This window comes from Ciona robusta, chromosome 5 (genome assembly GCF_009617815.1).
Source record: "Ciona robusta chromosome 5, ASM961781v2".
Classification (NCBI taxonomy): domain Eukaryota; kingdom Metazoa; phylum Chordata; class Ascidiacea; order Phlebobranchia; family Cionidae; genus Ciona; species Ciona robusta.
In genome coordinates, this window is record NC_143239.1 from 1,657,419 (window position 1) to 1,684,989 (window position 27,571).

The following is a 27,571-nucleotide window of genomic DNA, read 5'->3' on the forward strand; positions in this document are numbered from 1 at the left end:
ATGGCAGAAGTTAGAGTAGTAAGTGAAGATTTGAGAATATAGCAATCGCCGTTAGCGTGGCTCTCGTTTACTCATCTAGCATAGTATTGCACTATTTAAAAACTTTTTTTATTGTACATTATATAAATTAATTTGTGAATTGTTCAGGTTGCATACAGTGTATTAAAGTTAATCATCTTCTGCTCAAGTATGGCATCAATGAAGATTACTTCAAGTATGTTTCCTCTTATTGTATGTTTCATAACCTTCATTTATCAACTATTTTTGCAGAGGAGGTGTTCGCAGGCCTCCCACAAACAGAACGTGCTGTTGCATATGTCTTAGGGGCGGACCCAAAAGGAAAGAATTTCTTATATTGCTGTGGAAACTGTGTTATCGTTCGTGATATTGAGGTATACCTTACACATCTTTTGTTTTATTGTTGACTTATTGTTGACAAGTATTGGTTGACTTTATAAAGCAACATTATTAGTTTGACACATTTGTGTATTTAGGCAACACCAAAGGCACACCGTGTTTATTGATTGAGAATGGGTCTCTGTTAAATTAGGTATAGCATCAAAGTCTATAATTTCATTACCAAGTATAGGGTGGGTGGAACCCACTTTTTTATTAGTGGGTATTGCAGTAAGTGTCTACTGTATACATATAGGCATACACAATAACTTCTGCAACACAAAAAATGTTAGCTCACAGAAAATGACTTACTTAACCTAACTGACTGAATGATAAAGTTCTGCAGTTGTGCACTGTTTTAAACTAATATAAACCTCCATTTTACAGAATCCAAAGAGCATTGATCTATTTTCTGGCCATCAAAAACCACCATCAGTTGCCAAATATGCAAACACTGGTTATTATATTTGTTCTGGTGATGCAAGCGGTTGGATTAAAATCTGGGACACCACACAAAAGGAACACCTTGTAAAGGTAAACATATATATAAAAAAATGGGCTACATATAATTTACGAAAAAGATAGGTTACACATACCTGTTCAAATTGAGGCTACATGTATACATTTATATTAAGTATGTATATATATATCTCATGTTTACACATAAGTAACAGTAAACAGGCATTTACAAACCTAAATACCAAATAGTTTCTAATTTGTTACCTGTTAAAATTGGGGCTACATATATACATTTGTAATAAATATGTATATATCTCATTTTTACAACTAAATTGCAGTAAACAGGCATTTACAAACCTAAATGGTTTCCCATTTGTTACTTAGTAACTTTGTGCAGTGAATTCTACAATGTTTCAAATACCTTTGATCCAGCTTATAGTAAATAAATAATGCATATTATGTTTCAGTATGAGTATCAGGTCCTTGCTGGTAAGGTCAAGGACATATCGTGGGATGCTGATAGCAAACGTATAGCAGTGTGTGGAGAGGGTAGAGAGAAGTAAGAAAATCTTTTTTCTTTTATCTAATATTTCTGCTTTTTTGTGTTCTGTTGCTGTTGTTACCTGACTGCACTTAGTTTTTACATGTATTAATTTAAAAAACTATTGCCTATCTGTGTTATTATATTTATCTTAACACTGCTTAGTCTTTTTAAATAACATTAAAGATAAATGACAGGTATGCTCATGCTTTACTGTGGGATTCTGGATCAAGTGTTGGAAACTTAAACGGGATTGGTAAATCAGCCAACTCTGTTCATATTAAACCAACACGTCCGTACAAGTGTGCTGTGGCTTCTGAAGATTATTCAACTTATTTTTATTCTGGACCACCATTCAAGGATGCCAAAGTTGTGGAGGTGGGTACCTTAGAAGAATGTTCTGAGTTTAGCAAACAATAGGAAAAATACAACTACTTGTGTAATGTGTATGAGTGTATCCTAACTGAAGTCTAATAGAAATAAGAATTTTCTATTTTTTTGTTAAATAATATGTCAGTACTTTCATTCTTTCATATATATATATATATATAGCAAAGTGGTTAGCGCGCCTGCCTGTAACCCAGCCATAGGTAATGGGTTCAGGGCCGTCACTGCTACCATTATGGGAGTATGTGTTCTTGGGCAAGTAAGTTAACAGCAATTGTTCCAACCCAGTGGTCACTAATGGGTTGTCCAAGTTATCAGCCATACAAAAAAAATGCCCCGAAAAATAATCGCCCAAAAAGTAATAGGGATGTGCTGAAGTTGAAAAAGCTGGGGTTCGCCGAGCGCCGAGCTTCAACGAAAAGCTCGGCACGAGCCCGAGCCCGAGCACCTATGACGTCATCAAGGAGAAAGGCGTACGAGAATGCGTTCCTATTCAGCCGAAAAGCGTCGCTAATCAAAATAATACAGAACACGTGGTTTGCGGTTAAAGACGCGTCTCGTTTCGTAATTTCTACTGTTGCAAAATGTAAAATTCATACAAAAAGTATTTAATTAAAAAAATATATATAATTGTTACAGCCAGTGGCGCAACTGGCAAGTTTCTACGCATGTTCATCTTGGATATGGTAACGGTTATTTACGTCAGAATAAACCTTTACGATCGTTACATCACAAACGAGATTGTTGAAAACTTTGTTGAAAACAATCGTGTTTCATTCGCTTCTATACAATCTGCAGTTTGTGTATAATTTTTGTTTCTGATGATTAGTTTAAATGCAGGTAAATCGCGATTATGTGAGCGACGCTATCAGTAAATGGGAACCAACATAAATTGTAATATGATATTACAAAGTATCGTCCCGGCCGAGCTTGGACTGAAGCCAAAAAAACATCGTTTGATGGCACCGCACGAGAAACAGAGTTTCATTAAATCATTTTTCACCAGAATAAATTCACAACGATTGCTTCGTTTGTTACGTGTGGAATGTATGCTACCGCATGCGTCTTCCTTTATTTCATACGCCGGCGCAGAGTGTAAAAATGTGACGCTGATACACGATGGTTTGATCTCGTGGTTGGTTTGGCTGCCCAATTTGGGCAGTGGGCACATTCCTCCCGATTGTTATATTATGAAACGTCATATTTAATAGTTACCTTGCGATAGGACACCTGATGTAATAATTGAATGAAAAATTGTTCCAATTCCAAGCGAAGGAATGTTATATTGAATGCAACGCGTGTGTGTGCGTCTTAGCATTTTCTGGTTGCGTGCGTGTCTGCGGTTAAGGGGGCTGTCATGTGGTTGCAAAACCGTGGTTGCAGCAATTTATAATATTTCATTATAAAAAAGTTTAAGAGTTTTTGGCTTTTTATTTAAAATGTGATACGAAAACATTGGGCGCTCGTGTAATTCGACACCTGCTGTAATTCGATACCGGCAAATAGCTGACGTTGCGATTCGTTACTTGCGAGAGAGCAAGTTCACAACGAACGAAAAACAATAAAAGAGAAAGCTACGCTGACCAGTCTCGTTATCTCTTAGTAGCTTCACTTTTTTTTCATTTTTAATATTTTTCGCTCTCGCGTGCAACATTATAGCATAAGGCTCGGCGCTCGGCCCAGTTTTCAACCGAGCGCCGAGCGTCAGAAAACGAGACGCTCGGGCACGAGCTTTTGAGTTCGGGCTCGGCTCGGCACATCCCTAAAAAGTAACATACATGGTAGCCTGTAAGCTGACATGAGGTGTATTAACACTTGTGTTATAACAATTGTGGTTTTCCAGCCAAGTTACATTCATCCTTTCATGCTAAAATATCAAACATTGTTTCAGCATACAGAACGCAAAACACTTTTCAAGTTTGTGTAAATTAGTATTTAAATAATAATTTGATTACTTTCACCAGGGCGGTCAAAGGTTTGCAAACTGTGTTCGATTTTCACCTGACGGGAAATATTTTGCTGTCTGCAGCTCTGATGGGGATATTTATCTTTACGATGGCAAAACTGGGGACTTGGTATGTGATAAGCTATTTTTCAAAGTATGCTCAAAGCTAATTTGAAGCAAACTTTGAATTGTTTGATTTTGATGTGTCAATGATTTTATGTAAACAAAAATACTGCAACAAGCAAGAAGCAATGAGTCTTTCGATGTTTTTCAAATATACAAAAGAATATTTAATTATAAATGCCAAACAATAATTTTTAATTATTGTTTATGATGTCTAATTTGTATTTCTGTTTATATTTATTAGCTCCAGAAGCTCGGAGAAGGCTCATCAGACAAGCATAAAGGTGGGGTTTACAGTTTATGTTTCAACGCAACAGGTACAGAACTGTTATCGGCATCCGCTGATAAAACTGCCAAGATTTGGGACGTTGAATCTCGTCAAGTTATTACGTAAGCAAACAATGTTTAAAATATATAGTAATGAACATGGCTGGATTTCCAAATCCACAGTTTTCTTTAGGTATTTCAGTAACCAAAGCAATTAAAACCCATTGCAACTGAGTTAAAATTGTCTTGTAACTCCTGGAAAGCCTTTCCAGTTAATCTTACAAAATTACCAGGCGTTTTTAACATAAAATTTCATTAGGATATTATTTTCTAGAACCTTTAATATGGGAACAAGTGTTGATGATCAGCAACTTGGTTGTTTGTGGCAGGGAGACCACTTGCTCTCTGTTGGCTTATCAGGTATAATAGATTTTGGGGTAAGATACTATGGGTATGGGGTATGCCATGGGACCTGAATTAAGGCAGAATTACCCCCAAATTGTTGATTAGTTACTTCATAAAAAGCAAATTTGTATAATTATTGATTTACATAAAAAAAATTTAATTTTTTTTTCAGGAGACATTACCTACCTTGACCGAGAAAACCCAGACACCCCACTTCGGGTTATAAGTGGTCACAACAAGACTATTGTGGCTGTGACTACTAATGGCAGTGACAGTATATTTTCAGGTATGTCTATTTTTGTATTCTCAAATAAACCAGCTATGTAAAATAAGGTTATGTTTTATATTTTTATACACAGCCAGCTTTGAAGGCAGAGTAGTTAAATGGAATGCCGAGACTGGTGATGCTATCAAATTCAAAGGAAGAGGTCATGGGACTAAGGTGAGATCCTATTTATATTTAAAATACCTTTAAGCAGAACTCTTTTTGGATGCTAACACCTTGTGTAGCAAATTTGTTTGACTGATCAATTTCAATGTTTGCTGCTATTTCTCTGTTCTTATTTTAATTTATTCGTCTTCGTTATTGTCTTTAAAGAATAATTTATGTTATGCTTAAACAAAGCATTGTTTAGTAAAAAATGCTAAATATATTCCTTGCGTTCTGAACTTGGAAGTGTTACCTATACGACATTTTAAACATTAAAATTTGTACTTTAATATTTTAGTAATACTTGTATTCTAATTAACAGGTAGTCTCAATGCTCTATGATGCAGATATTAACAAGCTGATCACTGTTGGCTTGGACAACAATGTGAGGTTTGCAGATTGCGACACAGCTGAATATAATAATGATACCATTCCTCTTGAGTCAGAACCAACAGCCATCCGTAAAACAAAAGATGGCAAGCTTGTTGTTAGTTGTCAGAAAGAAGTAAGAACTTTGAAATGTCTGTAATTAAATTCCTGGTAATTAGTAGCCTATGGGCCTATTATTGAATTAGTGGGTTTCGCTTTCTTTAAATGTCTTCTGATTGCAGAAATATTTTTACCATTATTCTTTTTAAAAAGGCATTTGTGGTTTTGGTTACATTGACATCGTAATTAAAGTATAATGGGTTCGATGTGTGTTGATTATTCAAAGTAACATGGGCAATAATTCTAAAGCAGGCATGAGGTGTAGAATGTAGCTTCGTGTTTTGACCACTTTAATCTACAGACAAACAAATAAGTAAAATCTGTTTATTTTTAACCTATTTGTCACATTGCAGTTGGTGTTAATTAAAGATGGAAATAAAGTGTCTTCACTCCCATGGAAGGTACAACATCCTTCTAAGATAAACACATTCGGTTCTACCATCATTGCGAAAGGCAAAGTAAGTAACTTGATTATTTTTCCAAATTTTCATATTGGTAAAAATAAAAAAGAAAGTAATAAAATTATTGGTCAAGATTCCTTACAAAAGTATTGCCTAGTCTTTCTGTTCCAAACCCAAATATTAAGTATAAATATTTGTAAGCGTAAAATAAAAAATGAAATGACTAGATCACAATATGCACTGAGGCTTTCTCAAATACACGAGAAGTGCAGACGCACTGTTTTAACCAACTGCATTACAACTTTTACAGTTAAAATTACCTTATTTTTTTTAAGGAAACCATTACTAGCAAGTCGGTAAACACATTTCAACTTTACAATATTGAGGGCAATTCCATCACTGAAAGCCCTGAAGTTTACAAGATAATGAATGAAGTTTCTGCCATAGCTGTTTCACCTGATGAAACACTTGTTGCAATTGCTGATGTAAACCAACTACCGATTTATGAAGTGACAACGGGATTTAATGTGAGTTATAAGACAATTTTTGTAAACGAGTAATGAATTATAGTGAGAGGACAACAGTTGTTATAAACATGTGTGTATATTTCAATACACCTCTTTTAAACATGTATTTAACTTTGTTTTTGTAGCTTTTTTTTAGTTTTTTCTATTGTTTTGGCTTGCCCAAAGACATACGTTGATACTACAATAAAACAGGTAATATAGTGTGAGTGTCTAACCACAAAACCACTGTTGCCAGTTTTTCTCGTTTTTTTTTTTGTTAAATACTAAGTTTTCTTTTTGTGTTAGGAACCAGCCAAGCAGTTTTCTGGCCACTCAAACAAAGTGGCGGCAATTGCGTGGTCACCAGATAGTCAGCGCTTGTGTTCCGTATCTGTTGATTGTTCAATTATGGTGTGGGATTATGCTACTGGTGAGAAGCGAACAGTTCAAAGTAAGTAGAGAAATTTAGGTCTTGAAATGTTTTATCAAAAAGTCATGTTTATTACCTCAAATATTTTTGGTTACCCAAACAATTTTTTTGTTTTGTTCTTAAAAATCGTTTAAACTTTTTTAATTGTCTAAAAACTATAATAAAAGGTGTGTTTTATGCAAACACATCAGTTTAATAACATTTATTTTAACAGGGGCTCATCCAAAGAGTGTAATAAATGATGTGGCATGGTTGGATAATCATACTGTTGTAACTGTTGCCCAAGATTGCTCAGTGAGGCAGTGGACTGTATCATTTTAACTTTACAATTTATATTCAATATTAACATGGAATGATATACTTTGTGGAAACACAGTATGATACAATGCCTGCTTTCAATACAACCATGTTATATAAACCAATGTAGAATGTACTTTACTCAGTTCATAGTATTTAAGAAACATGCCTTTAATAATTAAAATTAAATTTGCAAGCACTTGTACAGCGCATGTTTAATCATTTATCAAATATATTTTATATGTCCGGATTTAAACAATATACTTGTATTGCTTGTGTAAAATTTAAACAGAAATTGTTTTATTTTGGTTGTAATTTTAATGAATGTAAATGCTGCTTTTGATTAATGGAAAATAAATCTTGAGGTAGAATTGTATTTTGTAGTTTGGAATTTACCAAACTTGATACACAGCTTTAATAATTCTAAAACAGTTCATACTGCAATTTAAAAATTATGTTCTGTCATTTTGATTTTGTATGCAAGTCACTTTCAAAAGAGTAAAAAATACTTTTATTAGATTTTATATAAGTAAAATCAATATGTCAAGGCATACTGTGGCCTTGGGAGTTTAACCAAGAGTTGGCCCATTATTTCCCAGAGTGTCATTTCCCTAATAAATATGACGTACACAGGACATCAATTGTTAGTATCGTAATATTTGAGGAGAAGAGTTAGTTTTATAACTAAGATATGCCTGGTAGACAATATTTCAGAAATTATTCGGTATATTGAATAGGCGATTCGTGTAAATAAAATTGCAAGTACATTAAATATAAGGCAGAAGATTAAAAATTTCTCAAGACACAAAAGGGTAAAAAATTATTAAGCCGCCCTGTTACTGTAGCGTGATGCAAATCGAAACATTATGAACATTAACACTGTTAGCAACATAATATAACCAAGCGAAAAGTAAAGAAACGACATTGGGAAACTTTCAATAAGTTGACCAACTGGAATTGGTAAAACCATTTCACCCAATGCTCCGCCAACTATAAAGATACTGGCAGCTCTGTATTGAAAGATAAATTATAAAACATAAAAAGTTACAAATACAGGAATCTCATTTAAGCAAGATATTAAACAACAAGTAACCAAACCAATTTACCTTCCATTTACTACAATATATTTCTCCGCCCAAACAAATGCCATGCCATATATACTAGCTGCAGAAAAACCACTAATTCCAACCCCAAGCCAGAATAAAACGGGTGCAGATGTTGCATACAATGGTAAGCATAACATCAGGATAGTGGACAATAATAAGACAACAACATCCAGCACCAAAAGCACTGTAGGAAAAATTTGTGCGAATTTTATCAGAATTTAAGCAATTGATATATATATATAGAAACTTACCATGAACAACATTTACAAATTTAATGCTACATTTGTGGATAGGGTGTATAAGACACTAAACAAACATTTATCTTACCAAACATAAAAGATAACAACTTGTAAGCGGGCTTAAGGTGCATAAACAAACATGCTACAACAACTGTCAAGTATCACGCATTTGTACAGGTAAAAGTAATTAATATCCACATAATAAATATTAAATACCAGGCGTCAACAATACAGAACTCAGAACTTTTAAGAGACAGGTTAAGAATTGCTATTTATATCTGTTTACCTTTGGCTGAGAACTTCTTTGCTAAAATAATGGAACAAAATTGGCCGACAGCAACAGAAACGTAGTTCACAGTACTCATGTCAGTTGCACTATCCTTTGAGTAACGCATACCGGGCACATCACTTATTGCAAACGTGTATAAATAAGTTATAAAGCCAACTTCAGCCCCAATATAAACAAAGTAAAGCAAAAATAGGAAGCACAAGATTGAATATCTGGAAAATACAAACAATGTTGTTACAAGCAAAAAAAGGTAAACAAACAGTTTTTTGATCCTTTCTTACACAACTTCTGGCCAAACGTATTCTACAAAAAACAAAGCAGTGTTAAAGTAAAAGATAGAAAACTAAGACATGTTGCGTCCTAAAATATGAAGAATTATTCACAAACAAATGCAAACATTCGCGCATTGGGTGCCAAACATCTATGAATGCAGAGGTAGTCATGCTGTCATGCATAATGTTGAGATAACTGCACAATCTCCAAATTTTATGGTTGCCATGCACCCCCCCCCCAGCCTTTCCAGGTTTGGCGCTTTTGACATGACCAATAACATAAAAATAGAAAAAAAAACATATTAATATATTATCACCTAAAAAACTTTTTCTCTCTTTTTCTTTTTTGTTCTCTTTGAGCGTTTCCATTTTTAAGCTTGGTAAATAATTTCAAACAAACAAACAGCAGTGAAACTAGTGTGCCAACAATTGCCATGATAATGTATATTATGCTTAAGTACGGTATAGAAGTTTCTTCAATATAATGCACTTCATAATTCAAAGTCTCTGTAAAAGTGTTTTAATACATTATATATATAAAAGAAACATAATTGCATTTTTTTTATAAAATATTTGTTTAAATAAACAATCTTAAAAGCCATATTTTAGTATGGATTTATTCAGGAAAATAAAAAACACAGTGAATATAAAATGCTAATACAAATGCCCTTACCAACAGCAGCGGTGGTAACATTAGAACGTTCAATTTCATTTAAGAATGGTTTTGCTAGCGCAGGTGTAACTGCACATCCGAAACAATAACAAAAATGAATAAACTGCAAGAAAGGAGCTACCTTTGGCCCCCACAGATGTAAACAATAAACATTTCCAACTGTAAAGAAGTAAAAGCAATAAAATAAATAAAAAAATATATATATATATTATATATATAGCCTACAGAATAGCCCTATACCATGTATTTTGTTAAAAACAACACAACACGGAACAAAATGTTAACTAAGAATTTCGAATCACGTTTAAATATATTTAGCCACCATTTTATATTGAATATACTGAATAATTGAATTTTATTACTATAACACTAAATACATCTATATTTAATGTAAAAGCTAAGAAATACTTGCACATTATTACCAATAAATTAAACTATGTTGTACTGCTAGTTCCACCCGAAATAACTTCATGTAAATAATTAGTTTTGTATGATTTATATATGTAATACCCTATTCTTAATTAGTATTCTTGCTTCCATGCAATAGTTGTGTAAATTAATTTCACTTTATGGCCCATAGTGAATTAAAGTTAGATGACAACATGGATATCTAAAATTTTAATTTAAAAAACTGCTACACATTTGATAGAGTTTGCTTACTTGTTTCAAATGCACCAAGTCCTATTGAATTCAGAGCAGTTACAATAAACAACCATACAGTATTTGTTGCCATAGGAATAAATACCAAAAAACAAGACATGCACATCAGTGATGCAATAAGGGTGAGGTGAATATCAATCATTCTGAAATACAACTTAAATATGAACCCTATCGATAATATGATTTGCTCTATTACATTTTTAATCAAATTAAATTAAAAGTAACTTTATCCTCGCGTGGCCCGGAAAATAACAGTCGTTATAATAAAATGGGGTTCTGCTTCATACACCACATGCTCGCTTACAAGTTACCATGTATGTAAGTTTGTCTGTGATCATACATTCTATATGGCTGAGAATTTAGCCAACCCATTAGTGACCACTGGATTAGAGCAATTTCAGTTAACTGTCTTGCCCAAGGACATATGCACCAACACTAGTAGCAGCAACGAGTTTTGAACTCATAACCTGTGGGTTGGAGGCAGGGATGTTAACTCCTGTTCCACCTCGCTGGACTTCCCAAAAATTTAGTTAAACAGTGATTTACTCGCAGGCACATTTATAATTTTTTAGAACTTAACTTATAAAGTTTTAAAGTAAATTGTCAGAACAAATATTTTAATAACAATCGAAATGCATCATTATTTTATATAAGCATTGAACTCATTTAATTGTAAAAACAAAGTTTATGCAGCTACCCATCTAGTAGTCCAGCTGCAATTGATCCAAGTAAATACCCGCCACCACGTGATATAATAACTGGAGCAACTTGATCGATTGTAACATTGATGTTTTGCGCCAATGAAGGAATGGCTAATCCAAGAATAGTGAGATTGAAACCCTGTATGGAACATAACATGTTTTATTGTCGTTAAGAAATACATTATTCAACAGCACTATGGAACAGCAACTGGTGTAAATGGCTTTAGTCCAGAGAATATAGATTCAAGTTAGGCGCTGCTACCATTGTGGGAATATGCGTCCTTGGCCAGGACTTTACATCGGTTGCTCCAACCTAGTGTCCTTTATGTTTTAGGTTGTCTAAGTTGTTTACTATACATTTAAAAAATATACACATGTGGTTGTGGTAACGTGTTGTGAAGTGTATGGAAATAAAACACCCCTGTTCAGTACCAATGCCAGGCCACACGAGTATAGTTAAGTTACAATAATTCACTAATAGGAATAGATACCTATCCAGTATTGTGTTCATTTCTGATGAATTTATTTGAATATTTGTGAAATTTAATATGACGGATGTTTTAAAACATACGTCTAATTAAAAAATGGCTTGCTCTACACTTACAAAGCAGTAGAAAAATATAAGAAATCAGTTAACAGTCGCTTACCATAGTAAGATAGCCAGCTCCCAACACGGCTGTTTTGATGTAACGTGATTTTTCTGTCTTGCCATTGCTACATTCCTCCGTTTTGTTTTTAATTTCATTTGTTGGGTCGACTACTTTTGCTAATAAAGTATCGGCTGTAGCATCACTGCAATTTTCGGACATAACCGCATACACTCCTGACTCCTCGCACGCAAGTGAAAGCAACTTGACCAAACAAAAAGTACTGTTGGTCCGTTGCCCAGTTAATAAAAATTCCCTAAGATGCGACAATATTTATTCACAGCAGTTTTCAACGGGGTCTTTCTATAAAGATGTATAAAAGACAAACAGTAATAACCATTGATTGATTCTGAATCCTTACATATCTGTAACCCTCTTCGGCTATAGCATTTTTAACAGTCAAGTGCTTAAATGCAGTTGATCAGCTTTTTCCCATTGACAAATGCAGTTGATCAGCTTTTTCCCATTGACATGGCTTTTATTTGGTCTCTTCGGTCACGGTAACGAAGATTGAAAAAGTTTATTTTAGTACTACATACTATTCCTCTTGCTTCTTTCTGAACAAGCTATTTTCGCTAAACAAAATTCACTGAATTACCATATTACCTAAATGGGTTCTAGGGTATTTCCCAGCGCTATTTCCCACGGCCATTTCCCCTGTATACGAATTTAAACAATTGGGGGAACATGGGAAACTTTGGAGTGAGAAAGAGGTGCACCGAGCGTGTGCCAAATAGCCGAAGGAAAAATCCCGGCGAGAAATATAGTCCGACCAACAAAATTAAAACCTATTCGTTTTAATATATTTGGCAAGACTAAACTTTTCATAGTCAAATTTTGGAATTTAAAGTTTCTTGCAACCACCAATCTTGGACAAGACAACTATAACGTCAGTTTATCTTTTCTTTTTTATTGGTTCGTTATGGACCGAGCATAGATAATACATGTTGCCCTACGTGGAGCAGCATGAAATACATGTTTAAATTCGATCAGAAGTTTCCTGAAATCTCAAAGTTACCTATCAGATAATTTTGGTAATACGACAAGCAACTGCGTTAAATGGATGGATAAAAGCCCTTTATTGACTGATGCGGTTTTCACAGATACAACACCTCACTATCTATTGACGGAACCTCTTGTATTTTTCCAATGTGCCCGATTATTGAATTCTGCTAAATTTCACCTTTACGTTGACAGATTTTAAACCAGAAACCCCGTTCCTTACAATTGCCACATCGTTCATTCCTGGCGTAATAGCACACAACAGGCTTTCATACCGCAAAACTATAAAAGGTTTCAAACTTGTCGGTGTTGTAATATATTCATTCAGGCTGATACACACCAAACTAGACGCTACTGTGAATGCGAAAGCTATTGCACAGAAACTGTTGGAAAAAATTTTTTTCACAAAACTAAAACTATCTTTATGAGACAAAATCACACCGTGTGAAATATTTCATCCGTTTAATTAATACTTATCAAAATGTTATATTAAAAAAATCTAATATCATATGTTTTATAGCTAAATCTAATTATTGTTAAAAAATTAGATTTAGCTATAAAAAAATTATAATTTAATACTAATGGAAAGTTTAAAATGAACAAACATTGGGATTGTAGCTTACAACAAATTGTTTCTACCAATTTTATACAGTATAAACACGTAGGATTAAATAAGTTCAAAGAGTTTTGAAACGAATAGCATAAAGACACACATGACATAACAATTATGGTAAACTATTGATTATCATAAATAATAATAAGTATCAATACAGAAAAAAAGAATCACTAAAATTGTATTAAAATCGTGGTACTATACAAAATCAAATTATTCATTGCAAAATATTCAAAAAGTTACTAAAAATTAAAAAAAAAACATCCCATTGTAAGTTTAAATATAAATTATATTGAATATTTAAAAACACCAATAAGTTTTTTAACTAAAAAAAAACAGAACAAAAATAAGTGAGCTTCTTATAGATATCATCTAATCATTTAAAAATAAAGACAACTGTGTCATATATATGGACTGTTATGTTTGTAAAAACTGTATAAAAACCTAGTCTATGTATAGTAATTAGGACTTTAAATATGCATATGTATAAATCAGGACGGCATCAATAGTTAAACTCACATCAAAATTAAACTGTGACAATGAATTGATTAAAAAATGTTTTCATAATAAATGAATTAGTATGCTTTGTGCTTATTTAATGGTTGTTAAACCGATTGACAAATTTTTTAACTTTGCTGGTTGATTTTTTTGGAGTTTTTTTGCATGCTTGCGGAACAGATTCTACTTCCTGGTATAACTGGTCATCACCATACCGAGTTTCATAAGTTTCATCATATATGTCGCTTTTTTCTTGGTATAACTGGTCATCACCGTACCGGGTATCATAGGTTTCCTCTAAATTGTCAGTTTGATGTTTTTCAGTATTACTGGATTGCAACATATATGGTGGTACTGTATTATCATAATTGTCCTCCTCTTTAATGAAAGTGGATTGTTCTGTGTGGTTTACATTCACAGTTGAAGGTTGTCTAATTATGGTTTGAACTTTGCTTCGTCTTTGTGCAGGCACTGGACAATCTTCCAGAGCAGTAGCTTTTATAGGTGAAGGTTGTTTAATTTTGGTTGGAACGCTTTTCTGCGGTATTGGCATCGGAGGTCTCTTAGCAGAAAGGGAACTACTTGGTGTTGAGATTGTGTCAGTACTTCCACTGGCAATTGGTAGGAGATATTGATCTTTACCCTGAGACTGACGCTGTTCTGTTGAATGTTTATCATCTTGCGTGCTTTCAGTAAGACTAGGTTGATAAGAACAGTTGTTATATCTTGTAGCAGGAGAAGGTGACTGTTTCTTTGATTTTTTTTCGGAGTTTTGAGCTTCCTTCACAGCAGTGGTTGTAGTATCTAGACTTTGTTCCCCTTCCGTTGAATGCAGAGTTTGATTACTACTGCAAACTACAGTCATAACTTCATACTCCTTTTCAGTAACTTCTTTGTCCTTTACTTTTATGATATGTATTTGTAACAAAGTTGGAAACTCCTCGGTTTCATTCATGGCAACAACCTTTGTTTCAACACCATCTTCCCATGTCTCGTCCCAACCAAAACAATCTTCTAGATGCGATCTTGTAATTTGTGTCATACTCTTCCAGATTTCAGTTAGTGTCTGTATGTCACATGTCATTATTTCTTGCTTTATTTTAACAATTTCACATATAATCTCAGTTTCAACAACATCTTTCGCATTGTTCAAGCACATCAAGAAGCTTTCTTTCATTGCTTTGTATTGTAGAAGTCCCCAGTAACAATCTGCTTCATCCAATTGTACCATGCACAAAAGGCTGCAAATCAGAAAAGTAGGTTTTCAAATGATGTAATGTTACAACAAAACATATAAAGCAATTTCGTTGGATACCCAACCAAGGTAAAAGGGCTTGTATCTAATTAAAAAAATACTTTTTTTAGGTGGATATAGTTCATTCATAAAGATAATTTTTTGTAAAATAAAAGAACGCAATTTATTTATCTATAAAGTCAAACAAAGAAACACACCAGTTCTTTAAGAGTAGAATGACATAATGGCAAAACAGTATATACAAAAGTTGTTCACCTACCAAGTATATTTGTAATCAGTGTTTCTTAAAGGTTGTATGCACTGAATGAAGTCCACTAGTTGTTCGAAAAGATCTAGGGCTTCTTCATATTTCTCCTGCCGTTTCAGATATTTTGCAACATCCCACAAACATGAAACAAAGTTTTTTGGTGATGCAGCTTTGAAATAATTGCGAACAACATCAATAAATTTAGTAATTGCATTTATTGGGCAAGAATCTATAATGTCCGAGAAAACCTGATCTGTTTGTTCCATTTCAATGGCAAATGTCTTGTGTAGCACAGATGAACTGGCTTTGCATTCAGGATGAAAAAGCACAAACATGAACAGTTCTTTAACAATACCATTAAGGTCGTTTAGATACTTTGTGCAGGTTGACCATTTTAAATTTGAAAGCAAACTTGAAACCAGAAGTTGAGCTATTCCAGTTTTTGTTTTAGCAATGACTTTCTTAGATGTTCCTTGCATTGTAAATTCAATGAGCTTCATCAGATTGCTAATGTCTACAGTTTCCAACAGCTTGTTTGCCACTGTACTTGAGTATAAGCTTTCCACAAACAACTCTTTGTTTGTTCTAAGAACGTTTTCAACAAGAAACTTGGCACTTTGTTCGTCATGCGCAGCACAACTGAAGAAACACAAATACAATTGGTAAATAATAGTTGGATTGATGCCACCGGGTGAATTCCTATTGTCTTGGTGTAGTAAACGCCATACATGCTGGACTGCTACCGCTGACTGTTGGTATTTCTTCTTTGTCAACCAAGCCATAGACTGACCTAACAGAATTTCTATTTTCATGAGATTATTGTGCATTTCAGAGTTATTGTCATAATTTGAAAAAAGCACATAAAGAGCTTCACTAAAATGTTTGATTGACAGTTTAGGATCTTGTACCAAGCACCTCGCCCTCATTTCATGTAAAGAAGCAGATATTCGACTTATGTAGGAATTACTTTCAGTATGTTGTATCTGAGATCCAGATTCATACAGTTCAATCGCTCTCGATGTCATAGACCTGTGCTTGTAATGATTTCCAAGAGATAGATTTAAAATTGCTTTAGTAATTGGTGTCAGATCCACAGAATTAATGTTTTCTTCAATAAAATTTTGCAAATTGGTCGAAGTGAAACATCCAGTTCGTGAAATGTAGTATATACATTCCAAGATCAGTGAAACTTGGACAATATCTTTGTTCTTTGCTTGGCCTAATGCTGTTGGTTGGTCAAATATCATACTTAGAACTGACAGTAGCTGGCTGTCATCTAATCCTGGTAACCATTTGAAAGTTTTCATGTAGTAGTAAACTGTGATGATAGTTGCATGTGTAAGTGCTTTCAGACCAGTGGAGACTGATTTAGTATCTAAAGCCTTGTCAACTAAGGATCGAAGAGAGGTTTTTGATTGGAGAACATCACTGTAACTGGATGAATATATTTCCTCTGGATCTACAAGAGCTCCATCAAAATACATTGAGATGTACTCATTTTCAGCTTCTGAATCACCAATGATTTTATAACATTGTGCAATAGCACGTTCTATTTTTCCAATTATTGGATTACCTGTGGAACGGTAATACTGTTGATATATTACCAATTCTTTTTTATATAGTTGCACTGCTGCAGAGTAGTCTTTTTGTCTTTTATTTATCACAGCTGTTGCGTGATATAATTTTGCTGTTACTCGTTGCATGCCTTCAGTACCTGCCCGTTTCTTTAGTATTGCAACTTCTAGCATTTCTTTTATATCGTCAGAACAAGTTGGAAGATTTTCCGACCGCCGTAAACAGGCAGTGACAGTGTCGCAAACAGCAGAAGCTGTTGTTTTAAAACAAACATCGTCGTACGCACTGAAAAACGCTTCTTTGCATTTTGTTACTCCAGCATCAAAATGGCCAAGTTTTTGATAACATTTGGAGATTTTGTGCAGTATTGACATTGTGTCTGGTTGGGTTGCACCATAATAACTTTGTTGCTTATCAACTGCTGTGTTAAAACACTCAGAAGCCCGCTCAAACTGTTTGTCACCAAATAACATGTTACCTGTTGTTATCAGCATTTCAATTTGTCTTGGGATCATTTGTTCATCTTGCCCGATAGCTTGGCATACTGTGTACAGGTCATCTGCAAAATACTTCATGGCTAAACCTGTTTTCCAAGATGGATCACATGATTTTAAACACTTAACAGAATTTTGCAAGCTGATCCAACTTTTTTTTGGTTCTCCAGTACGTATTTCACATGAAGCCATACACTGAAACAGATGGGCTTTCTCTTTTTCATCAACTGTGATCTTCTTGCTTAATCTCAAAGCAACCACGAAACATTGGTAAGCTTCTTCTATTTGGCCAAGTTGCAGATGACAGAGACCACAACTAACATCAAGTTGAAAATGAGAAGATGTTGGTTGATTTTCAGCTGAAACAATTTCTTCTTTTTCTTTGGTAAAACTCTTTACAGCTTCTCTGTACATTCCAAGGCGTGCATACACATTACCACTCTGCAAATTCATTCGCACTGGTAACACTGATTCAAATCCTCTACAAATATCTAAACAAGAAACAGCTTTTAAAATTTTTGCTTGAAAGTTTTGTCCTGTGGTAAATACTTTTATTAAAGCAGATTTCGAAAAGCCTGACATAGTTTTATTGACAGGATCTTTTATTTGTACGGTTGGCAAATTCTGGTGCACCGACATGGTTCGCGCCTGCATTGAGACCAAACGAGTGTAACTAACAATTGCAAGAACATCTTTTACTTCAGATTTATATCCAGCACTAATAATTTTGTTTTTTTTTAGTTTTCGTATTAAGTCGAAAGAGCTGTTGCCTTTAATGTTACACAAAGCTCCGATAGTAGGCAGCAAAACTGAAATACCTCTGTAGAGGTCCCTCTTAATGTCAATTTTTTTTGAGTGCTTTTTGAGTGCCTTATCTGACAAATCATAATTTAAAACATCATTTTTAAGTCTAAGGAACATTTCTTCTTTATATATAGGTTGTCTCAAAATGTTCTGAAACTTTCTCCATGCAAGGGTTAAGAATTCTTCAGAAAGACATGTGTCACCATAAACAAATGCTGCATTAGTAAGCATACAACATAAGTCAAACTTTTTGTCTGCTTCTCCTTTAAGAGTCATGCATCCTACTAAACCATCAGGTGTGTTGATCAGTTCACAATCTGTATCCGAACATCGGTCAGAAGGTTGAAGACCAAGAGGATTTTTCGAAGCTTTAGGCAAAACCCCATCGAATGAAATGCCATGCTTGGTAAAAGCATCAAAGAACCAACCATCATCACTACCTAATGCCTTGATAGATGATATGCCTACAGCAGGTAAGATTGTTTCTCCTAATGTAACAACAAGAATGTGTGCCAATGCAGAGAGATTTTTAAAATAAATGAGAGTATCTTCATTCTTAATATCAAGCAAGATAAAACTTTCAAAGTCAGAATATGTTGTGACTTCTTGACGAGACAATGAACCCAAACTCATCAGTGCAAACTTACATGGTGGATTACCAAGAACGGACTGACTGAACTTGTAAACATTTTCCATTAGCTTATTATAACCAGTGGTTACCAGTTTACAATGTGTCTTCATATTAGAACGAAATTTCTTTTTGTCATCCGGTGTACATGCTGCACCTAACTCTTCGTAAGGGTTCTTAATTTGCCACAATTTTTCTCGCATTTCTTCCCGGTAACTATTAACTGCGTCTTTTAAGAAGCTTGTCTTTTCTTCTATGCTTGTTACTGAAATCTTAGAATCACTTGGAATAAATTGAATGAAAGACGAAAGTGCTGGATACCTTAAAGCGTTGACTTTTTTCAGAAATTCCTCTTCATTGCTACGTTGAGCTGCAGCTTCTATCAATGCTATTAGTTTGATCATAACAAACCTCGCATCATCAGGAGAATGATCTCTTATCTTCCGAAACCTCCGTAGATAAATCTTTGCCATCTCGAAGAAAATATTGGAAGTTGCAGAAAGATCTTTTTCATGACCATTTTGGTCACATGCTCCTCTTAGTTGATTTGCCAACTTCGTTTCTGCTACATCTGTTATAAAGAAGATTATTGTATTGACAACAACCAATAGCTGATGTAGTCTTGCATAGCAACGATAAACTTTGCAGCCATTTATTAGTAATGCAACATTTACGGGTCCCCATTTGATATTAGACTGAAAAATATGTCCCAGTATTCCCACGGACCAATAAAGCGAGATTACTCTTGATAAGTTATATATCAAAACTGATTACTGTTGTTAAGTTATAAAATCTGCTGTTAAACAAATACAACATTTCTTTAATTGTTGAACAACGCATAATTATAAAACAATTTGATAACTGCTAAAATCTATTTGCATAAGGCACTTCTTATAATTTATGTTTTAGTGCCTGTGAATGAATTTTGTATATATTTTGCACACATTGTCTTGTTATAGTATAATATGTTGAAATATCCTGAGTTATAAGTTGTTGAATTATAAACAAACCTTTCAAAGTTTTCAATAAAAACCTACAAAACTATAAAGTGGAGTAAAAAGGAACAAGCGATTTGTAACTTATAATTAACCAACCAAAATTAATACTCTGCACTAATTTCTTTTCCATGTTAACTTTATATATATAACTTTTTTTGTATTTTTTCATCCCGAATTAAAGTCATATTAACCTCTGTCTATTTTCCTCATGTTTAAAATTTATTTACAAAACTAAAACTAGTTTTACCCGACAAAAACAAATTTTATGAAATAATTTTTTTTACGAACCTATGAAACTGGTTTAATCGTTCACATAAGCAAACTACAAAATTTCATCGGTTTTACTATGATTTAGCGAGAACTCAAAATTAGCACCTTACTGTTTTTTTTGGTTGAACAATACCAATTCTTCATACAATAACATACCCTAGATAAGATGTTAACACTATAGCAGTGAGGCAAGACAAAGAATGACGTGACTTTTTTGTTTTCTTTTTGCCGACCAGTGTCTCTAAAATACGCGCGAACAACCCGAACACGGTTACTGGGTGCTTCTTTTTTATCAACTGGAAGGGGCTATGAGGCTATGTGGCTATATATATATATATATACAAGGAAGAGGAAGGGGCTATGGGACGGGGCTCATGGGTCCCATGAGGGTTACGGGGCAAAGAGCTTCATTAGTACAAAACAATTTTCATGGTTAGTAACACTGACATGGAGAGGGACGGGCCCATGAGGGCAGTGGGGGTTACGGGGTTATGGGTTTCATTAAGGCGGGTTCACAATAGCGCCGATGGCTGGCGATTCGATTTTCTGACATCACTTCCTCCATTGCTAGCGATACGAGTGACAGAAAATCGATTGGAAACAGTTTCAACTCTGCCGTTAATTGCTAGCAGTAAACGGCTTTGGCCCGAAAAGGAACAATTTTTGGGTGAACCAATTCCCCGTAAATTCAGCGGTGGAGATAATTTTCGAGCAAATACGAATGTGAAAATGAATATAATATATATTTTGTTGTAGGAATACTATATTGTAAATTTAGCATAAATTATTGAAAATAGCGTTTGTTGTTTTGCGTCTGTTGTTATGACCAACTTCATCAAAAAAAAATGAATAAAACAGTATTATTACCCGGGCGTGTTTAATACACAATCACTTTGTAGGAAAATGATAAAATAAAACCAAACTATATGGAATAGAGAGGCAGATATAACATAAGCCAATTCCTTGAAAAATTTAGCATCTGCGTTAAAATTTTTAAAAGCCATCGTCTACTAAACGAAATTATATTCTTTCCTTGGTATTTTTCTCTATTTTAATCGCATATTTACGCTAAAACAATTAAATTTGTTTTCCAACATCCCCCCAAACAGAACACGATACCAGGCGATTTTACGTTTGTGTGTGAATGCTTTGTCGGCAGACATGTCGGCCGACAATTGCTCTCTCCCATCGGCAGCACCTTTTACCGCCAGTAGTGTGAACCCGCTAGGGATGTGCCAATTTACAAAAGATTCGGGTTCACACGAACCCGAATAAACGGAAACGATATTCGCACGAACCCGTATTTACACATATTTTTTACCAATCACTCAATCCTCATGGGTTATAGGTTTCATTAGTTATAATACATGTATTAATACATTCTGCCTACTGCTCCACAGTCACCAATGGCGACTATAGAACCCGTTTTGTTGGTTACTTCAGATTTGTTTTTGATCGAGCCCAGTCGACCGTTGTAGTAAAAGGATTAATTAATAAAGCAGGGTGGGGGTAGATGGGACACTTTTTCATTTGTTTTCTCTTTTCATTTGGTAGTAAACAAAGAACATTTAATGAATTATAAAACCGTATCTTCACGACTTCCACAGACCATTGTTAATTGTTTAAAACACAATCAGGGTATTTGAATATTATGTGTTAAAGGTGTCCCATCTTCCCCGACTCTACTATCCTATGCTAATTAGTTTAAAACGTGTTCATTCATTAGATCTGTGATCTCTTGTTTATTTCTGTGTTTGATGGGCGTTTTATAAAGTCGTGATAATAGTGTCGAATAATTCGGTAACCTTATTTTCCTGATTATCATTAAATGAGGGTCCGTAAATGGAAAATTAAAAAAAAGTCTCGTCTGACAAAGTGTCCCATCTTCCCCCACCCTACTATATAATGTAACATGTTAAAAGGCTTTTGGTTAATACCACGAATTAGTACTAGTATTCCTTTATTAAGTGACACCAATTGAATAAAACATAATAAAACACAAGAGAAGTTATTTAGCGATCCGCACAACAGGTAAAATTTTACAAATTCGAAAACACACAGGATAAGATGGGACAGTTTAAAATCATTGTTAATTTTTTTGATTATTAAGTGTATTTATAAATAGGAATATACCTAGATAACACAAAATAATACTGTACGGTTCGAAAATAGGTCTAAACATTCTTTTTCTTGCCCTACTCCTATAGTTTTTAACACGTTACCTATACATTATATTATTGCATAACAATTGGTATTGTTTGAACGACAATGGGTAATGTTCGAACTTCAATGGATAAATATTGTATCCTACAAATGTATATGAACTTGTAATAACAGAAAATTGATTATAACTGTTGATAAAATTTTTATTTTTGCTACAAATTAAGTATTACTACTCTGTTTTTGGCACAAGCCACTTCTCATAAATTATCACCAAGTGCAAATGACCATATTTCGAATATATTTTCAAAATATTATTTTTTATAATATATCAGTATCTTATCTTATAGTTGAATAACCCCTGAGGTATAAATTACTAAATTAAAAGCAAATCTTTAAAAGTTTGGCAATAAAAACATACAAAACTACATTGTGGGGGAAGATGGGACTCTAAATTGAAATATTCTGCAACTTGAAGGTAACCTACCGAGTTAAACAGGTTGTGCTAGTTTCTTTGCCATGTAAACTTCATATATATAACGTTAAATATTTTTTCCGATATTTTTTTGTTGTTTTTATCTCAAATTAAAGTCATATTGACCCCTGCCTATTTCCTTCATGCTTTTATCTTAGTGTTTTTCTACAACACTAAAACTAGTTTTATGAGACAAAATCAAACTGTACGAAATATTCAAGGTTGTTTTATGAAGCTATGAAACTAGTTTAATCGTTCGCACACGCAAACTAAAAAAATCTTCGGCTTTACTATGATTTAGCGAGCATTAAAAAATTGCACCTTACTATTTGGCATTTTTTTACCTCTTTAAAGTATACTGTTTCTATTTTACATATTTTTTTTAATATTTAAAAACAGTAATCAGCTTTGACAGCCGTTTTATTAAGTCGTGACAATACTGTCGAATAATTTTGTAACCTTTTTTTCCTGATTATCATTAAATGGAGGCCCGTAAAATAAAAATTAAAAAAAAATCTCGTCTGACAAAGTGTCCCATGTTCCCCCACCCTACTATATAAGCATAAAGAAAATAGGCAGGAGTAAATATGACTTTAATTTGAGATAAAAACAACAAAAAAATATCAGTTTAACAGTATATATATAAAGTTTACATAGCAAAGAAACTAGCACAGCCTGTTAAACTCGGTAGGTTAACTACAAGTTGTAGAATACTGCTAATGTAAATATATTTCAATTTAGAGTCCCATCTTCCCCCACATTGTAGTTTTGCATGTTTTCATTGCCAAACTTTGAAAGATTTGCTTTTAATTTAGTAATTTATACCTCAGGGGGTTTTCAACTATAAGATACTGATATAATAAAAAGATAATATTTTGAAAATATTTTTGAAATTTGGTCATTTGCACTTGGTGTTAATTTATAAGAAGGGGCTTGTGCCAAAAACAGAGTAGTAATACCCAATTTATAGCAAAAATAAAAACTTTATTAATAGTTATACAGTAATTAATTTTCTGTTATTACAAGTTCATATACATTTGTAGGATACAATATTTATCCATTGATGTTCGAACATTACCCATTGTCGTTCTAAAAATACCAATTGTTATGCAATAATATAATGTATAGGTAACATGTTAAAAACTATAGCAGTAGGGCAGGAAAAAGAATGTTTAGACTTAATTTTCAAAGCGTACAGTATTATTTCGTGTTATTTACGTATATTCCTATTTATAAATACACTTAATAATCAAAAAAATTAACAATGATTTCAAACTGTCCCATATTATCCTGTGTGTTTTCGAATTTGTAAAATTTCACTTGTTGTGCGGATAGTTAAATAACTCCTTGTGTGTTTTATTATATTTTATTAAATTGGTGTCAATTAATAAAGGAATGATAGTACTAATTCGTGGTATTAACCAAAAACTGTCATCTATTTTGATTTTGGAAATATTTGGCAATATGTGCTTCAGTGTAATCAGCTTTGACGGGCGTTTTATAAGGTCGTGATAATACTGTCGAATAATTCTGTAAACTTATTTTCCTGATTATCATCATGGCGATCCAACACCTCAATCAAGGCAAACTTGAGAATAATTAGATCGTATTTTCCAGAGTTAAATCCAACCACGTGTAGACATGGTAATCCATGCCTCAATCTTTTTCTGTAGCTTACAAAGCGGGTGTTTCCACTCGTTTTTACTTTTCGGATCACCTCTTGTTTAATTTGTGATTGAATTTGGTTTAAGCATGGTTGCAAATGTGACGTATTGTTTCTTTTAGCGTAAAACGGCTTTGGCTTTTGTGTGTAGCTTGCTGTGGCGTTCTTCTGTATTGTTTTTTAGTTTTTCTTCCGTTTTATGTTTGGCTTTTGTGTTGGAATTATAAGTCTCGCGCTTGTTTCACCTCTAAGCATAATTGGTCGTCGTTGCGCAAGTGCGCCTTTTTCTTTTGTTTCACTTATACATTCGCCCTAATATTGCATAAGATCACCAGTTCTCGTTGTGTGTATGATGTAGCATGGCCTACTCAATACACGGCCTAGGAATACACCGAAACTGCTTAGAAAATAAGAGGCCTATTGATGCGAACAATGCCCATTATAATGCATTGTTTCGTCACGGTTTCATGAATGGAATTTTGTTTTTTTCAACCAAATTAATACAATTGGAGCCTGTATATTTGCATTTATAGTTAATTTTGATTCATTTTGTTGTTATAATATAAGTTTGAGCGAATGTACACGTAGTTTCGCACACCACTGATACTGTGTGACTGTTTAAACATAGATTAGTTTCGCTAAAATGTCATGAAATCGCGGTAAAGCCAGTTGATTTTCACATTTAACCATAAAGAACGTTCTATTCTTTGGGCGAAAGTGGTTTCTAACATGTTCTAGTGCTGTTACTGATGGCTGGCATATCATAAGTGATAAATACATTATCTAAATCTAATCAAAGAAAGCATAACATGTTGTGGGGGGCAGTGGTTTAAAAATAGAATACTACACAACAGAAGAAAACACATACGTTTATCGCGCAAGCCTTGACCTGCATCGTTATATTAAAAGTCTGCTTGTTCCTTAAAAACAAGTTAATCATTCCATTAATGCACATTTTGTCAGTAATCCTTTATCTTGACTGCATGAAATATATAACACATCTTCCACATCGCCACATGTTTGTAAAATAGAGGTTTGTGCACAAGATTAGAATCATCAGCAAACAGCTATTACACGTTTACAGTAACTGTATATGCTATATACAAGCAGTGTATGACTAATAGTTTTTCCTTTGGATTGAATCTGGAATAATCCGTATCGGTATCAGACAATGTTGTAAATTGCAATATCACCTTGGTTCTGTATCTACTAATCCAACAAACTTATAACACATAGTCAAGTATCTATCTATAAGGCCTATGAAAAATATGAACATTTATCATTAAGCGTGTGGTGTTTCATTTATAATCAATTTAACTATGTTCTTTATTCGTTCTCAATCCGTCCCCGCTATTGTTTTCCGTGATTTATACCGTTGTCGCGGAAATCTGGTTCCCAAGAAATCTGGTTCCCATAGGCCAGAAAAACCTGTTTTATGAGGAATTCAAAACTATGCTGGTTGCGACTAAAAATACTAGTTGTTAGATGCGAAGTATTTTATACTCTAATTCTTTTTAAAGATTTATCTTCTTAACAAAAATGTATGCTGTATTTTAACATAAATTATACATAATGCCGTATGACCAATGACTACTGCCCGTATCACGTCATCGACAACAAATAAGGGCGACAAACCTTCATTTTTACTTTAAATAGAATAAACTATCTAAAAACATGTCTACGTGTATTCAAGTTAACTTCTGGGAACCAGATTTTTAGATTTCTGATTAAAATGCATTGTGTCTGCGCATGCGCAGTAGCCGATGGGAACCAGATTTCTTGGGAACCAGATTTCCGCGACACCGTCACGACTCGGTGAACCCACGTGTGCGCTTTTTCCTGTAACCTTGCCTTTTCGTTCACCGTTAGTTCCTCGACTGTTCTCTGCAGTCACATTTGGTTCAGGCGACGTGGTAGAACGTACTATTACTCGCAACGCGTGTTTGTGTTGCAATATCTATTTACTTTTATATTTTACATTTCTAACTGTTTTAATTTCCATTCTATTTGAATAAGGTTTTTAAATAAAAAGAACAAATCGATAAACACGATCTCCCAACGCTTCAAGCGAAAGCTTTGCCATGCTTCTACAGTAAGTTGCTGTACATCAAACGACAAACGGTCGACATAACACAACTATAATATGTTGAAACTGTCATCTGTCTAGAATCTAGATCTACCTCAGTAATGTTTTATAACTTAAACTTAAACTAACCCATCTGTCGTATCAACATGGCTGTTATTTTAGTTTCAATGTTATTTTAGTTTCAATGTCGTTTTAACAAGGTTTAATCTCGATCTGAATGTACGCTAGCAGTTGGAAAAAGCTATACTAGATGACTGTTTAGTAAAGGACTCCTAAATCCGTAATTTATGCCTACTACAAAAATGACTACAACTGCTGTAAACACTATATCTAGTTTCTACGTAAGATACTTCCTCGTTTGATCGATTTAATAAGTTTTTATTCTATAACAAAACCACTGCAAACACCAAGAACACAACAGACCTGCAACTGCTTTGATTGTAAACTCCATTTTGAAAAACAAAATTCCATTCATGAAACCGTGGCGAAACAATGTATTATAATGGGCATTGTTCGCGTCAATAGGCCTCTTATTTTTTGAGCAGTTTCGGTGTATTCCTAGACCGTGTATTAAGTAGGCCATGGGTGTAGTAACGTTGTATTGATGTATTGGATTACCGTGGTTAGAACGTTGTTGTATTCCGTTACGCTGGTCAAGACTTTATAATGTTTGAGCATTATTTTTACCGTTTTATTATAGTAGTCTTTATATGCCATTAAACTGTGTGTTAAGAAACGCTACATCAGTCCGGTCAGTCGCGGTAGGCCGTTAGAGCAGCGTCCCGGACCACACGTTACGTAACACAAACAACGCCTGCGCTCCGTCGCCACTTCCTCTTGGATTTTACGTAAATGTTCCACAAAGCGTTCTATAATATCCTCATCACGGCCTACTAGAGATATCTCTAGTAGGCCGTGTCCTCATCAATTGTATTGAGTTACGTACGATCAGAGTGGTAGAAACAGAAAGGTATTTCAGCTCTGCGTACGATGCATTTAGCTGCTTTAAACTCTGACGTCGTCGACGATACATTGACGCATGGCCTACTCAATATGACGCTAACAATTTTATGCTCGGTTGTTTTTCTGTCGTCTTACCACAGTGGTTTTTAGTTTGCTTAACAACGACTCTATGTCAAA

At 34.1% G+C, this 27,571-nt stretch overlaps 3 protein-coding genes across 4 annotated transcripts; 1 reads left to right on the forward strand and 2 right to left on the reverse strand.

The window, feature by feature from the left end:
• The first annotated feature begins 60 nt into the window (after nucleotides 1-60).
• On the forward strand, nucleotides 61-7,452 carry LOC149735427 (WD repeat-containing protein 1-like). Its single transcript, XM_089878854.1, has 15 exons — nucleotides 61-214; nucleotides 271-392; nucleotides 784-930; nucleotides 1,323-1,414; nucleotides 1,594-1,774; nucleotides 3,748-3,858; nucleotides 4,096-4,241; nucleotides 4,453-4,538; nucleotides 4,696-4,809; nucleotides 4,883-4,965; nucleotides 5,276-5,458; nucleotides 5,796-5,900; nucleotides 6,179-6,370; nucleotides 6,656-6,800; nucleotides 6,994-7,452. The coding sequence occupies exons 1-15, from the start codon at nucleotides 190-192 to the stop codon at nucleotides 7,098-7,100; spliced, it is 1,839 nt and encodes a 612-aa protein (XP_089734980.1). The 5' UTR covers nucleotides 61-189; the 3' UTR covers nucleotides 7,101-7,452.
• A 332-nt stretch (nucleotides 7,453-7,784) lies between these two features.
• On the reverse strand, nucleotides 7,785-11,959 carry LOC149735428 (sodium-dependent glucose transporter 1A-like). 2 transcript variants are annotated; one of them, XM_089878855.1, is made up of 8 exons: nucleotides 11,664-11,958; nucleotides 11,013-11,155; nucleotides 10,316-10,458; nucleotides 9,656-9,814; nucleotides 9,300-9,489; nucleotides 8,708-8,922; nucleotides 8,183-8,366; nucleotides 7,785-8,086 (listed from the first exon to the last, which is right to left on the reverse strand). In XM_089878855.1, the coding sequence occupies exons 1-8, from the start codon at nucleotides 11,823-11,825 to the stop codon at nucleotides 7,900-7,902; spliced, it is 1,383 nt and encodes a 460-aa protein (XP_089734981.1). In that variant the 5' UTR covers nucleotides 11,826-11,958; the 3' UTR covers nucleotides 7,785-7,899. The 2 variants fall into 2 exon arrangements, with proteins under 2 accessions (XP_089734981.1, XP_089734983.1); XM_089878857.1 differs by lacking the exon at nucleotides 8,183-8,366 and having other exon boundaries at nucleotides 7,931-8,086; nucleotides 11,664-11,959.
• Nucleotides 11,960-13,667: 1,708 nt separating this feature from the next.
• On the reverse strand, nucleotides 13,668-19,390 carry LOC149735429 (uncharacterized). Its single transcript, XM_089878853.1, has 2 exons — nucleotides 15,291-19,390; nucleotides 13,668-15,017 (listed from the first exon to the last, which is right to left on the reverse strand). Exons 1-2 carry the CDS (start codon nucleotides 19,250-19,252, stop codon nucleotides 13,874-13,876), a joined length of 5,106 nt encoding a protein of 1,701 aa, XP_089734979.1. The 5' UTR covers nucleotides 19,253-19,390; the 3' UTR covers nucleotides 13,668-13,873.
• Between the last annotated feature and the right edge of the window lie 8,181 nt (nucleotides 19,391-27,571).

Coding starts and splice junctions, on each gene's coding strand:
- LOC149735427 (XM_089878854.1), top strand. CDS start 190: ATGGCATCAATGAAGATTACTTCAA. Junction 1,775..3,747: donor AGGATGCCAAAGTTGTGGAG/GTGGGTACCTTA, acceptor TACTTTCACCAG/GGCGGTCAAAGGTTTGCAAA. Junction 5,901..6,178: donor CCATCATTGCGAAAGGCAAA/GTAAGTAACTTG, acceptor ATTTTTTTTAAG/GAAACCATTACTAGCAAGTC.
- LOC149735428 (XM_089878855.1), bottom strand. CDS start 11,825: ATGTCCGAAAATTGCAGTGATGCTACAGCCGATACTTTATTAGCAAAA. Junction 10,459..11,012: donor GCAGCTGGACTACTAGATGG/GTAGCTGCATAA, acceptor GTTGTATTTCAG/AATGATTGATATTCACCTCA. Junction 8,367..8,707: donor AAAGAAGTTCTCAGCCAAAG/GTAAACAGATAT, acceptor TTTTTCCTACAG/TGCTTTTGGTGCTGGATGTT.
- LOC149735429 (XM_089878853.1), bottom strand. CDS start 19,252: ATGGCAAAGATTTATCTACGGAGGTTTCGGAAGATAAGAGATCATTCT. Junction 15,018..15,290: donor ACTGATTACAAATATACTTG/GTAGGTGAACAA, acceptor TCTGATTTGCAG/CCTTTTGTGCATGGTACAAT.